Source organism: Orbicella franksi, chromosome 7, assembly GCF_964199315.1.
Source record: "Orbicella franksi chromosome 7, jaOrbFran1.1, whole genome shotgun sequence".
Classification (NCBI taxonomy): Eukaryota; Metazoa; Cnidaria; class Anthozoa; order Scleractinia; family Merulinidae; genus Orbicella; species Orbicella franksi.
The window spans coordinates 7,759,601-7,774,028 of NC_138151.1; the positions used below are offsets into that span (position 1 = coordinate 7,759,601).

General features: G+C 39.5%; 3 protein-coding genes across 3 annotated transcripts; all 3 read left to right on the forward strand.

Annotated features, from left to right (window-relative positions):
• The first annotated feature begins 4,488 nt into the window (after nt 1–4,488).
• On the forward strand, nt 4,489–6,743 carry LOC145492607 (uncharacterized). The gene is made up of 3 exons (XM_081472039.1): nt 4,489–4,780; nt 5,678–6,040; nt 6,310–6,743. The coding sequence occupies exons 1-3, from the start codon at nt 4,489–4,491 to the stop codon at nt 6,741–6,743; spliced, it is 1,089 nt and encodes a 362-aa protein (XP_081328165.1).
• Nucleotides 6,744–9,067: 2,324 nt separating this feature from the next.
• LOC145493554 (uncharacterized) lies at nt 9,068–11,425 on the forward strand. The gene is made up of 2 exons (XM_081473053.1): nt 9,068–9,596; nt 10,914–11,425. Exons 1-2 carry the CDS (start codon nt 9,305–9,307, stop codon nt 11,423–11,425), a joined length of 804 nt encoding a protein of 267 aa, XP_081329179.1. The 5' UTR covers nt 9,068–9,304.
• Nucleotides 11,426–11,605: 180 nt separating this feature from the next.
• On the forward strand, nt 11,606–13,194 carry LOC145493556 (uncharacterized). Its single transcript, XM_081473054.1, has 2 exons — nt 11,606–11,702; nt 12,062–13,194. Exons 1-2 carry the CDS (start codon nt 11,606–11,608, stop codon nt 12,703–12,705), a joined length of 741 nt encoding a protein of 246 aa, XP_081329180.1. The 3' UTR covers nt 12,706–13,194.
• The last annotated feature ends 1,234 nt before the right edge of the window (nt 13,195–14,428 follow it).

The window sequence follows — 14,428 nt, forward strand, 5'->3', positions numbered from 1 at the left end:
AGCGTGATTCGAAATTTGCCCGAGCGGAGGTCTGCGTCTGGTCACCGACACAACAAAAAATAAACCCGGGTAGAACATGAACCGCGCTCGGCCCATGGCCGTGCGGTTAATTAATTAGAGGTCACGAATCGTCGCTTCTAGTTCTTAGGACATGTTTTAGAGGAGACGAGACTATTTGGATTTGAAACAGCTATAACGTTTACTATAGTAAGTGCAGGTAACGATTGTTTTCTTCTTGTTGCATGCAAATATAACGAGATATTTTTATTTTTTAGTTACAAAGGGTAATTTGTCACTCTTGTTTTTCACAAGGGAGTAAATTCAGTTAGAGCTGAGGAATCGTCACCACTTGTTTCCACGAGATGTTTGCTATCTTTAGTTACAAATGGTAACTTTTAAAACACTTTTGGTTTTTACATGGGAGTAAATTCAATTAAAGCTGATAAGTTATCAGCTATTGTTCCCAGAATATTAAACAAAAAAGAAGCTTTCATTTCTGGACGGTTTTTACGTCTCTGCAGTAGCAGTTTAATATTTTTATTTGATGGGCATTTTATGACATTCTTTTCAGTCCGATATTTTCAAAGGCAAAAAGTATGAAAACTTTTCAAATGTTCTTTGAAGACTGCGTGGCACCAAGTTAAATTGCAATTTAATTAAATCAGACTTTCAACGTGTCAGAGAGGTTTTTTTCTCTTTCTTGCTATTTTCGGTGAAATAGTGTTGTTGCGTTGTGTTGTGTAAAAAGGGTAAAATTACGACTCGTATAAAATGCGAAAAGTTCTCTCAACTTAAGTATTTTTGAGCAAAATTCCTCTTAGGGGTTGGAAGGGCTAAGTGATCGGTGAGTGAGGGAGTTATGCATGTGCACGTGTCACACCAATCACAGTGTGGGTTGTATCAAAGAACGAATCAAATTGCCTGTTAGAAAATAAGATGGTATCTACATTAATCTGGAGACGGGTCAGATTACTGTAGTTTGTTCAGTCAAACATTTTATGGCTTACTATCTAATTATCTCACCATTACCGATGTAGCATCGTATCTACATCATAAATTCCCAGTTTCTTTCTTGCTGCACATCGCAACCGAAAAAACTTGCCAAATTAACCAAGTCATTACTGTAAACAGTTCCATGAATGCTCCTTTTTCCGAAACTTTTAGTTCACAAAAAAAATAACTCTTGCATGCCTTGCGTGCCTATGTTATTTGAGGTCGCGATATTCGGTAGATTGTTACCGTTTAGTTTTATCGTTATTTTCTGGGGGCTGTTCAGTTACTTTCGAAACTTTACGCCAGGCTTAGCACTGGAGCTTTATTGTGTAATGACTCAACACGGGAGAGAGATTTTCCCCTTTGACGGAGAAATGGCAGCCAGAAAGAAGTTAAACCCCAATATAGACCTTATTCCTAAGGTAATCTTTAGATATCAAGTTATTTTTAGATTACTCCCGGTTTTGGAAATCTCAGGAGGGTCTGGAAATAGCCAACCAACCACAAGATCACAAGATCCTGTGACGCGGATTTTTCTCAAAGCATAGTCCCGTATGTTTATTGTCAAATTGAAAGCTTCACGATTCCGTAGGCAGGTTGTGCCGGGAGAGGGCTACAGAAACTTTCGCGGAGGATCATAATATCCACGAATAATTACTATACTGGAGCAGCTTGTTGTGATGCTATATTCTTTAGCTCTTCATGCAAGGGAATATGTAGAACATTATGAACCGCAGGAATAAGATGTAGAATTTCTTGACACTCCTTGTCGAGATTAATCAGTGAATTTATTGCAACGTAGCGAAATTCATTGTAATATAGTACTAATAAGATAGAAATATTGAAGATCGTAATACATTAACCCTGGCGTCCATGTAAAAAAAGTGCAGCCATCGATGCGATCGTATGGAAACCACGCGACAACTGTCGCTGGGATAGACTTGGATAGGTAGCTCAACGATCTAGTAGCGATCGTGTGAAAACTATAAAAAAGTTAAAAATAGAAATTAAAACTATTTGAAACCTGGAAAAGGTGTAACTAGTAGTTGTATAACGTACCCTGTAATTATAGTCTACAAAAGAAACAGAAAGCGGCCAATTTGAGGGTACCACTTAAAGGAAAATCGTGCAGTCAGCTAACAGTCATGTGATAATTTTCAGCTATGCCATGCGAGAGAACATACGCCACTTCGAGAGAGAACAGCTTATCAGTTAACAATCATAGCACTTCTCGGTTATCAGCTAAACTTCTGCCTAACAGCTGCAGGCCAATTTGGATATATTAAAAATTCCACCATGGCTCCGAGATTCAGAGGAACAAAGCAAAAGAAATAACTTATTCATCCCTCGAGCTTGTTCGATTGGTCTATTGTCAGCTATCTGGCCCTCCTAATTATGGAAGTTGCTGTTTTTCTTTACCATTTTTCGGCGTAGCATGCTGACCAAGGTTTGTAGTTCGTCAAACAGACAACTCTCTTTTCTCTTTCCCTGCGTTCCTCTGCTTAGGTGTCATTTATATTTATGGTCTCGGTAACCCGAGACAACCCTCCCCCCCCCCCCCCCCAAAGTTACCCTAGCCGGGGTAACTTTTCACTTATTTTCTTTTAAATTCAACCAACCGTTTATAATTACAAGAGGATCGCGAACCCGTCTCGGGGGGCGATACAACTCGGGTGGGCGAGGTTGTCTCGCCTCGGCATGTAGGGTAACCCTGGCAAGCGGGACAACTTTTCTTCATATAAACACTTTGGCTCGCCTAACCGAGACAATTCTCGGTGTGGCGAGTGTCACGAAATGTCTAGATTTAGGATTTAAAGCAGAAATTCGCATCAAAGAAGTGAAAATTAACTCCCAAAGACTCACTTTGATCGAATGATCAAGGAAAACTCGAAGTAAGAGGGATATTTACACATTTGGTTATTCAATAAGGGTTATGAATAATCATGCGGGGTCAACTTTGACTCGGACTACAGAGACAACGTTTTCACATGTAAACGCTCGATAAATTTGCCTCAGGGGGAGGGTTGTCTCGGGTACCCGAGACCATATAACTGGGGTCTTAGCGTGCACTCTTTGGACTCACGCGGCAAGCAGCCCTGCAAATTTATTAGATAAAAAGAAAGTAGATAATATATGAGCGTTTAACCCTCACAGGTTTGGTTTGGAACACTAAGATGGCCGCCGTTTCATTGTTTTGGGACACCGATATATGGCTGCCGCGATGTCATGTGAACATGAAACACTTAATACGAACTACCCTTGACGCTTTCATAGCGTGCCCGGATCGGGAACCGCCTGCTTACAGGCTAGAATTCCGGTTATCTCCTCTTTGCCTTCCTTGTCATTGAAGAGGGAGGCAAAGAAGAGAGAGAAACCAGAAACTGCAAGGGACCGCATACGATAAACGCTGCCAACGTAGGATCTACAAGAGGTCTGATCAGCCAAAAAAATATATGAAGACAAACAATAGACTGCAAGGCTGATACTACGTGAAAAACGTTTCGAGACAACAACATGACAAGAACCGATAAAGTAGGATCGCAACAATGGACAGCTGTTTCACCCTTCTTGGGGTTCGTCAGCACTGTGTAGCGAAGTTATGTAACGCCAGCCCAACAGCCAACGCACATAAATTGCAAAATGACCCGTTCACTATATCGAGTTCCGTACTTTGGACTCACTTGCGCCCCGAAACACGCGTTGCCACATCACGTGTTTCGGGGAGCAAGGAGACAAAGTGTCAAGATTGGTGTCTCGAAAAGCATACATTTTTTTGGCTGATCAGATCTCTTGTAGATCCTACGTTGGCAGCGTTTATCGTATGCGGTCCCTTGCAGTTTCTGGTTTCTCATTCGTATTTTCGGACCGTAGATCTTTTTAGATCCGATACGCTGCTTTTTTTAAGCATGGTACTGGCCATGCGGTTGAATGTTTAAATGTGTAGGCTGGCCTTGTCCAGCCACATTTATTCTTTTGCTTTTCGAGACACCAATCTTGACACTTTGTCTCCTTGCGCCCCGAAACACGTGATGTAGCAACGCGTGTTTCGGGGCGCAAGTGAGTTCAAAGTACGGAACTTGATATAGTGAACGGGTCATTTTGCAATTTATGTGCGTTGGCTGTTGGGCTGGCGTTACATATCTTCGCTACACAGTGCTGACGAGCCCCAAGAAGGACGAAACAGCTGTCCACTGTTGCGATCCTACTTTATCGGTTCTTGTCATGTTGTTGTCTCGAAACGTTTTTCACGTAGTATCAGCCTTGCAGGTCTATTGTTCGTCTTCAAAGAAGAGAGAGCCTGGGATCCAGCCACGATGGTTGCGTGATGTTTCATGGTTGATTGGCTTTCTCGGAATTATTGCACACAATGCGCAGATGATTACGAAGCTTTTTCTGGGAAGAAAAGACTTCCGTTTTGAAATTCGTGAAAGAAACTGCTTCAAACAGACCTGCCAACAAAGATATAAAAACATTGTACTTTGACTAAACGAAACGATGGCACAGCCGCGTAAGTTTCATCTTTTTAACTGCGATAATGTTTACCAGCTAAGCATCGTCGAGGATCTGTTGATGGCAACAAAAGCGAGACTTGGCTTCGAATTCTCAGTAGAGAAACATAGCTTCACTTTATCTGAAATGTCTGAGTTGAGTACGAAAACGATTCCTGCATTGAAGATGGATTTTGCAATGTTTGCTGTCCATGCGCACGAATCTGTTCTACTCATCAACAATGATAACTTGGAACATGGATACGCCAGGGTTTACAGAGCTTTACTGCAAGCGACAGGTAATGTTAGACATTAGAAAGATAATACTACTAAAACTCGATGGTCTAGGTACCAGGGTTTGCATGACATTGTAGCTATGAAATCAATGGAATAAAAATTGTAAGAAACTTATATTTAAAGGTCTTACGCTTTAAAAATATCATACTGTTCACGAGGTTGACTACAAACAAAATATGAAGTGATCAACGTGCTCCGACGTACAGGAAGTGTTTTATTGCGTATATCTTTTAAACATAGGAAACCCAGATTGATCCGATTTTCTGACAAGAGCAACATATTCATGCTTTTGATACATGAAGTGTCTTGTTTCTGGCCATTTTGACTTGGTTTAGCAGTATAAACAACTGATCTAGCAGCAAACATTTGCCACATTTCCAAGAATGCAATGACTATTTTCAATCCAAACTTGCATAAATATTTAATTGTTCACCGTCGACGCCTAACAAATTTTACAGTAAAATACTGTGTGAATTTGTCTTTTTTGGGGACGGGGGTAGGGGCTGGGGGTTACAGACGTAGGAACCTTAATTCAATGTGTTATGTTAGATTTTCTCTCTTGTGAGCTTTTTGACCGCGGTCTAGATAAAATGTGTGCTGAAAATTGAAATTTCACTTGCTGCCGGAGCAGTACAATAGAGCAAATTTAAGGACGGTCTTTTTTATTCCCTGGTGAATAATAAAGAGATTAGATTTATATAGCGCTAAAATTATACATTGTAAGATTAAGATTACAGTAAAAATATAGGAAAAATGTATATAAAAATAATACAATTTAAAAAACATAATATAAGACTATGGCATGCTATGCGCTAATTATAAAAAAGTAGGTTTTTAACTTTGATTTAAAAACAGTCAGGGTTGGACTTAGACTTATTTCACGAGGAAGTTTGTTCCAGAGAAAAGGTCCAGAGTGTGCAAAGGCGTGATCACCAAATGTCCTGTGTTTGGTTCTGGGAACAGCGACGAGGTTATGGTCCCGTGGGAGCGCAGGCGATTAGTTGTGCGATTAGTTGCACTGCTGCATTACTTTGATCCAAACAAGAAAGGACAGAAGTTTGAATACCAACCGCCACAAGGACCATCATTACAAACACCGCAGTCAGCGAGCTCTACTGAACTCGAGATAGAAGACGTGGAAGAAGGTCCTGCACAGCAACTAAGTTCAATGGTCTCTCGCGTTGAAATAAGCAATAAAATGGGCAACAGGGCAGACGCCAGACCTGAGGAGTTCAATACGTTAAGATCTCCTAAAGGTAAAGGTAAAAATGCATCATATTTGTCCACAGACACTATTTGAAGTGACCTTCAATGATTTGTTTGTTGTATTTCCCCAAACCACGGGACGAGGTTATAACTTTAAATATATCGAAACTGGCCCATTCACCAACCATTTACCATTTAGCAAAGGTTCAGTTTCTGATTTCGACATCACCACCATCCTAACCAACTTTCTAGAGTTTCTCAAAAAAAAAAAAAATGATCCGTGATGCCTCAAGTTCAGCAGCTGAATCGTTTTCTATCCTTTCAGGTCAATCGCAAATTAATCCCCTTCAAAGAAACCCTTCAGACTGGGAACCAGGACATGGGTTCAACACAAAAACTAAGAAGCAACCAGCTACGCAAGCCACCACAACAATGAAGTCAAGAGATCCTCCTGCTATAAATATTACTGGGGAGCCTGTGTTACTGAGGAGTTTACTTCGTAATGGAATAATATCTTATCATTTAGAAGATCTTCAACTATGGGACCCCACATTTACGGTCCCGGATCACATTAATCAAATTCTGTTTCAACAGTATCACGACACGCCCGTGACGGGAGTAACAATCGTGCAAGGCACTGATGGCACACTTCAAGCGTCAATTGATCCAAAGTTGATTGACATCTCGAGGTCAAGGTACGAAGGAATACAGATCGCTGGCAACGAACCCGTATCCGTAATGGCTGGTATCTTTCGATGAAAGCGATGTACACTTTAGGTTTGGAAACTGGGAAATACCTCAGCATATCGTTGAGAGTTTGAAAGAAGAATATTGTGCGAGACCTTGTGGGGAACTCTACATCGTTTCCGACGAGAAAGGAAACTTACGATGCACAGTGAAAGTGCTTAGCGAAATTGATCGAATTCGCTCTTTTGTCAACAAACGTGAATTCAAAAAGTAAATCACTGCAACGTTAGAAGTGCAAGAGAATTTTTCAAAATGAGAGACAGACAGAAAAGTTTATTTCAACACGGATTTCCTTCAGTTTTTTGCAGATAATTGGTTTTCAAGGAAGCAGTGCTAATGGCAGTGCAATTATTCTGAAAATACTGATATAACTAAACATAAGTAGAAATTTTACACAATTACATTAACAAAGAAAGAACAAGCACAAAAATGTCTTGAATAGTTCAAGTGCGTGCTCTGTTTTAATTTTTGTCGGAAGTGAATCCCTTAGTTAAACACCACAAAACGAAAAACGTTTATTTCACTGAAATATTCTGTCTGGGTCTTGTAATTGCTAAATATGACCTCATTCTCTAAGGTTACAAATAGTACCTTCGCTGACTGCAGTAACTTTGCACTTTTTGAATATCTTTCTGATTTAGCAGGCTTTTCCTATGGCTAGTTTCAGTTTGATTGTTACTTTGAGATCAGATCAGCTAAATCCTGGAGCTTTATTGTGTAATGACTGAACACGAGGGGAGATTTTTCCCTTTGAAAGAAATGACAGCCAGAAACAAGTACTAGCAAGGGATAATTTAGGGTAAGAATGTTAATCCCCGATGTAGGCCCTATTACTAAGGTAATCCTTAGATCTCAAGTTATGTTTAGATTATTCCCGGTTTTGGAAATCTCAGGAGGGTCTGGAAATAGCTAACCAGCTACAAGGTCACAAGATCCTGTGACGCGGATTTTGCTCACAGCATAGCCACGTATGTTTATTCTCAAATTGAAAGCTTTATGTCTCTCAAATTCGCGGAGGATCATAATTCCCACAGATATGTAATTGCTATCGGAGCAGCTTAATTGTTCTGGTTCTTTATTCTTTAGCTCTTCATACATTGGAATACATAGAACATATATTAACCGCATGAGAAAGATGTAGATTTTCTTGACTGTTTCTTATCGTGATAAGTATGAATTTATTGCAACGTAGCGACACTCATTGTAAATAGTGCTAATTGGATAGGAATATTAAAGAGCGTACTACATTAACGCTGGTTACCAACTATGAAAAAATGTCATCGTATGGAAACCACGCGACAACTATCGCTGAAACAGACTTGCATAGCTCAACGATCATGTAGTGATCGAGTGAAAACCATGAAAAATTAAAACTATTTGAAACCCGGAAAATATACACCTCAGTAGTCGGATAACACATCCTGTAATAGACCTTTCCCGCATTCCAACAAACAATAGCGCTGAGTCCAGGTTAGGGTGGACAAAAATACAGCAAATGTATAAAAAGGTCGGTCGCTATGGTACTATTGTTCGAACGCACTGAAGTGCAATGCAGGAAAGGTCTGTTATAGTCTATAAAACAAGCAAACTGAGCGGCCAATTTGAGAGTACCACTTACAGGAAAATCGTGCAGTCAGCTAACAGTCATTTCATAATTTTCAGCTATGCCCATGCGAAAGAACGTACGGCACTTCGAGAGAGAACAGGTTATCAGTTAAAAATCATAGTACTTCTCGGTTATCAGCTAAACTTCTGCCTAACAGGCCAATTTCGATGTATTAAAACTTCTACCATGCCTCCGAGGCTTAGAAAAACAAAGCAAAAGAAATAAGTTATTCATCTCTCGAACTTGTTCGATTGGTCTATTATCAGCTATCTGTCCCTCCTAATTATGGAAGTTGTTGTTTTTCTTTACCATTTCTTGGCGTAGCATGCTGACCAAGGTTTGTAGTTCGTCAAACAGACAACTCTCTTTTCTCTTTCCCTGCATTCCTCTGCTAAGTCACGTGCACTCTTTGGACTCCTGTAGAATGTTTTCACTCAGGTGGCCAGCAGCCCTGCAAATTTAGTGGAAAAAAAGAAAGTAGATAATATATGAGAGTTCAACCCTCACAGGATTGGTTTAGAACACTAACATGGCCGCCATTTCATTGTTTTGGGACACCGATAAATGGCTGCCGCGATGTCAAGTGAAAATGAAACACTTAATACGAACAAACTACCCGTGACGTTTTCACAGCGTTCCCGATCGGTAGCCGTCTGCTTACACGGGCTAGATTTCGTTGATTGATTTCAGGTTATCTCTCCTTTGCCTCCGTTGTCGGTAAAGAGGGAGGCAAAGGAGAGAGAGCCTGGGATCCAGCTACGATGGTTGAGTGATGTTTCATGGTTGATCGGCTTTCTCGGAATTATTGCAGACAATGCGCAGTGTTTAAGCTTGTTTACGAAGCTTTTTTTCCGGGAAAAAAAAGACTTCCGTTTTGAAATTCGTGAAAGAAACTGCTTCGACTGGTCAAGCAAAACAAGGTTCCCAAGAAGGATATAAAAACATTGTATTTTGACTAAACGAAACGATGGCACAGCCGCGTAAGTTTCATCTTTTTAACTGCGATAATGTTTACCAGCTAAGCATCGTCGAGGATTTGTTGGAAGCAACAAAAGCAAGACTTGGCTTCGAATTCTCAGTAGAACCGCACAGCTTTACTCTATCTGAAATGTCTGAGTTGAGTACGAAAACCATTCCTGCAATGAAGATGGATTTTGCAATGTTTGTTGTGCATGCACACGAATCTGTTCTACTCATCAACAATGATAACTTGGAACATGGGTACGCCAAGGTTTACAGAGCTTTACTGCGAGCGACAGGTAATGTTAGACATTAGAACGATAATACTACTAAAACTTGATGGTCTAGGTACCAGGGTTTACATAGCATTGTAGCTTTAAAATTAATGGAGGCAAAATTGTAAGAAAACTATATTTGAGGCTATTAAAGGTCTTACGCTTTAATAATATTATACTGTTTACAAGGGTGACTACAAACAAAATATGAACTGTTCATCGTGCTTCGGCGTACAGGAAGTGATTTACTGCGTATTTTTTTAATAATAAACTCAGATTGATCTGATTTTCTGACAAGAACAACATATTCGTTCTTTTGATGCAATAAGTGTCTTGTTTCGGGCTATTTTGACGTGGTTTAGTCGTACAAAAACAGATATACACAACTGATCTGGCAGCAAACATCTGCCACATTTCCAAGAATGCAATGACTGTTTTACTGAATTCAAAACTTGCATAAATATTTCAATTGCTCACCGTCGACGCCTAACAAATTTTACTGTAAAATAATGTGTGAAATTTTCTTTTTTGGGGGAACGGGGGTAGCGGCTGGGGTTTACAGACTAAGGGACCATAATTCAATATTTTATGTTAGATTTTTTTCTCTTCTGAGCTTTTTAGGCCGCGGTCTAGAAAGAATGTGTGCTGAAAATGGAAATTTCACTTGCTGTCGGAGCTTAAAATGACACGCAGAACAATAGAGTGAATTTAAGGACGGTCTTTTTTATTCAAGAGTGAATGATAATAAAATTAGATTTATATAGCGCTAAAATTATAAAATATTCTAAAGCGCTTTACAATGTAAGATTTGCCTTGAGAATGGTGTCACGATGACGCCGAAACGTCGGCTTTTAACGTTAATATTCGCTTGTTTATGCTTTAAGAAATCGTTATTGATCAAGATTAAGATTACAGTAAAAATATAGGAAAAATGTATATAAAGATAATACAATTCAAAAAATATATTATAAGACTATGGCATGCTATGCGCTAATTGAGAAAAAAAAGTAAGTTTTTAACTTTGATTTAAAAACAGTCAGGGTTGGACTTTGTCTTATTTCACGAGGAAGTTTGTTCCAGAGAAAAGGTACAGAGAGTGCAAAGGCGTGATCACCAAATGTCTTGTACATTTGCTTGGTTCTGGGAACAGCGAGGAGGTTATGGTCTTGGAAGAGCAGGCGATTAGTTGTGGTAGTCTTTATGTGTGAAAAGTCCTTTATATAGTCAGGTGCTTGGTTATTAAGAGCTTTGGAGTAGTTTAATTTATAGGGAAAAGTTGCTTTATTCATGTTTTCTCTGCTGAAATGGGATTTTAAATATTTTATCTTTTATTTAATTAAGGAGAGAATGTGATCGTTGTTATTGGAGGAGATGACAACTACAAGAACGAAACCGAGGAAGAACAGTTTGTCATCTCGCGCTGGGCCAAGAGAAAAATTGCGTATTCACAGTTCAGCGAGGAGTTCATGGATGGAAGAAAAAGCTTCGTCTTTTCGTGGAACAAAAGTCACAGACTGATTCACGAAGAAGCCCTGCTACATTACTTTGATCAAAGCAAGAAAGGACAGAAGTTTGAATATCAACCGCGACAAGGACCATCATCACAAACACCGCAGTCAGCAAGCTCTACTGAACTTGAGAAAGAAGCCATGGAAGAAGATCCTGCACAGCAACTAAGTTCACTGGTCTCTCGCGTTGAAATAAGCAATGAAATGGGCAGCAGGGCGCGCGCTAGACCTGAGGAGTTCAATACTTCAAGATCTCCTAAAGGTAAAAATGCATCATATTTGTCCACACTATTTAAAGTGACTTGCACCATTTGCAAAATTCATGCAGGCTGCATCATCTGGTAGGCCAATTTGCCTTAGGGAAATAGACCAAAATAGATATTTGTTCAGGGCTTCAGCCACACTTTGAATCTTTTATATATACATCCTCAAGCTTCGGCACCCAGTTATAATTCTTGATATATCGAAACTTGCCCATTTAGCAACCATTTACTATTTAGCAAAGGTCCAGTTTCTAATTTCGCCATGACCATCGCCCGACCAAATCCACAGACACTGACGAAACTTTCGAGAGGTTTCCAAAAAACGATCAGTGATGCCCTGGATGGATTTGTGTTTAGTGGTTCGAAATTCAATTCGTCCACGCTTCGTAACTAGCCAATTAGTCAGCCTTCCACCAGTTGGGATTTTTGATTAACAAGTCTTTGTTCATTGGGCCATGGACGCTAAAATTAGGAAAAAATATTATAAATACCCCCATTACCTCTATGAGACGCGCGCGAAGGGAATCATGGTATTTGTATTCAACACGCGCGCGATATCTTCGCGACATTGCATACAGCTACCACGATTCCCTGCCCGCGCGTCATAGAGGGAATTAGTACAGCAGTGCTAAACACTTCGACACTTAAATAAAGTGGTTTATTTTTCCTTTTTTTTATTCCTCAAGTTCAGCAGTTGAATCATTTTTCATTTATTTAGGTCAATCACAAAGTGATCTTTTTCAAAGACGTCGTTCAGACTGGAAACCAGAACATGAGTGGAATTCAAAAAGTAAGAAGAAACCAGCTCCGCAAGCCACAGCAACAACTGAACCATACCATCCTCCTGCTATAACTCGTGAGGGAGAGCCTGTCTTGCTGAGAAGTTTACTTCGTTTTGGAAAAATATCTTATCAGTTAGAAGATCTTCAACTATGGGACCCGTCATTTACGGTCCCAGATGTCATCAATCAAAATCTGATTCAGCAGTATCACGACACGCCCGTGACGGGAGTAACAATCGTACAAGGTATTGATGGCACACTTAGATGGTTCGTTGATCCAAAGTTGATTGAAATCTCGAGGTCAAGGTACGAAGGAATAGAGATCGCTAACAAGGAAACTCTCCTGTTAAAAACTCGTATCCGTGAAGGACTGGTATCTCTTCAAGATACTGATGTAGACTTTAGGCATGAAACTTGGCAAATACCTCAGTTCATCGTTGAGACTTTGAAAGAGGAATATTGGGCAACACCTTTTGGGCTATTCTACATTATTTCTGACGAAAGAGAAAACTTACGACAGGTAGTAAAAGTTGGAACATTCAGTCGAGCACTTACTTCTTTTAAGAAAAAAGGACTTTAAAATGTAAATCAATGCATCGAAACAATACCAAGAACTGTTCAAGTGCTTGCTCTGATCTGCTTTAATCTTCTTCGGAAGCCAATACCTTAGTGAAAGAGACACAGTCAGCTTTGGGACCGCGCTGACCTGGACACTAGTTTTCTCACTTTGAAAAAAGTTAACCTCAACCTGAAATCAAAGTACATCTAGAAATCCCCTTCAGTCTCCGCAGTGTTTTCCTTGATTTTCAATCGTTTAGTGAAAAACCCTTAAGTGTGCTTTTGCTCATTCTATGACATTATTTTAGCATATTTGGTTAAAACCAGTATGGATAGCGTCTCTGTGATAAGCAAATTAGCTATGAAATGGTATCTAATGCGCATGTGCGCAAGCTGACTGTGTCCCTTAAAGCACTACGGTACGAAAAGTGTTTATTTCAAATATTCTGTTTTGGGTCTTGGACCAGTTTTGAGTTGTAAATTAGAATATGGCTTCAATCTCTTAGGTTATAAGTAGTATATTTGCTGGAAGCGGTAAAGGAATTTGTGGAAACAACTTTCTGATTTACTTAGTAGCGTCTTCCCATCGCTAATTTTAGTTTGTAGTTAATTTTGGATAAGCGAAGACGTGCATCATATACCAGTAGATCCATTTTACTATTTTTCAGTCAAATAGGAAAACACGCCTGTCTCTAGTTCAGAATATGATAACAAACTTAACTAATTTTGTCTATAGTATAAAAAAAGCAACAATTTAGACACTAAAAAGAAAGCAAATGTTGTAATGAATTAAATAATCGATTTGCAGCTCGTAACGGTTTTTCCTCACTGTGGTTAATTTCTAGAAGAAGCAATTTAATTGTTTCATTTGCGGTCGCTGCATTCGGTAGATGTTTCTTTCAAAGGGTCGCTACTTTCGATGTTTGCTAAAAACCGTTGAGTTTTAGAGCTGCGTACTTTCTATTTATAGCGAAAGCTCGTTCAGTTACTTTGAAACCTTTACAGTTAGCTAAATACTGGAGCTTTATTGTGTAATGACTGAACAAGAGGGAGATTTTCCCCTTTCAAAGAAATGGCAGCCAGAAACAACTACTAACAAGGGATAATTTAGGGTAAGGAAGTTAATCCCCGATGTAGGCCCTATTACTAAGGTAATCCTTAGATCTCAAGTTATGTTTAGATTATTCCCGGTTTTGGAAATCTCAGGAGGGTCTGGAAATAGCTAACCAGCTACAAGGTCACAAGATCCTGTGACGCGGATTTTGCTCACAGCATAGCCATGTATGTTCATTCTCAAATTGAAAGCTTCATGTCTCTCAAATTCGCGGAGGATCATAATTCCCACAGATAGTTGCTATCGGAGCAGCTTGATCTGGTACTTTATTCTTTAGCTCTCCATGCAAGGGAATATATAGAACATATATTAACCGCAGGAGAAAGATGTAGATTTTCTTGACAGTTTCTTATCGTGATAAGTATGAATTTATTGCAACGTAGCGAGACTCATTGTAAATAGTGCTAATTGGATAGGAATATTAAAGAGCGTACTACATTAACGCTGGTTACTAACTATGAAAAAAATGTCATCATATGGAAACCACGCGACAACTATCGCGGAAACAGACTTGCATAACTCAACGATCATGTAGCGATCGTGTGAAAACCATGAAAAATTAATTAAAACTATTTGAAACCCGGAAAAGATACACCTCAGTAATCGGATAACCCACCCTGTAATAGCTCTT

Excerpts from the sequence above, each read along its gene's own strand:
- LOC145493556 (XM_081473054.1), top strand. The coding sequence starts at position 11,606 with ATGACCATCGCCCGACCAAATCCACAGACACTGACGAAACTTTCGAGA. Across the intron at positions 11,703-12,061 it reads GGATGGATTTGTGTTTAGTG|GTCAATCACAAAGTGATCTT; the intron begins GTTCGAAATTCA and ends TCATTTATTTAG.
- LOC145492607 (XM_081472039.1), top strand. The coding sequence starts at position 4,489 with ATGGCACAGCCGCGTAAGTTTCATCTTTTTAACTGCGATAATGTTTAC. Across the intron at positions 4,781-5,677 it reads AGCTTTACTGCAAGCGACAG|AGAAAAGGTCCAGAGTGTGC; the intron begins GTAATGTTAGAC and ends AGTTTGTTCCAG. Across the intron at positions 6,041-6,309 it reads AAGATCTCCTAAAGGTAAAG|GTCAATCGCAAATTAATCCC; the intron begins GTAAAAATGCAT and ends CTATCCTTTCAG.
- LOC145493554 (XM_081473053.1), top strand. The coding sequence starts at position 9,305 with ATGGCACAGCCGCGTAAGTTTCATCTTTTTAACTGCGATAATGTTTAC. Across the intron at positions 9,597-10,913 it reads AGCTTTACTGCGAGCGACAG|GAGAGAATGTGATCGTTGTT; the intron begins GTAATGTTAGAC and ends TATTTAATTAAG.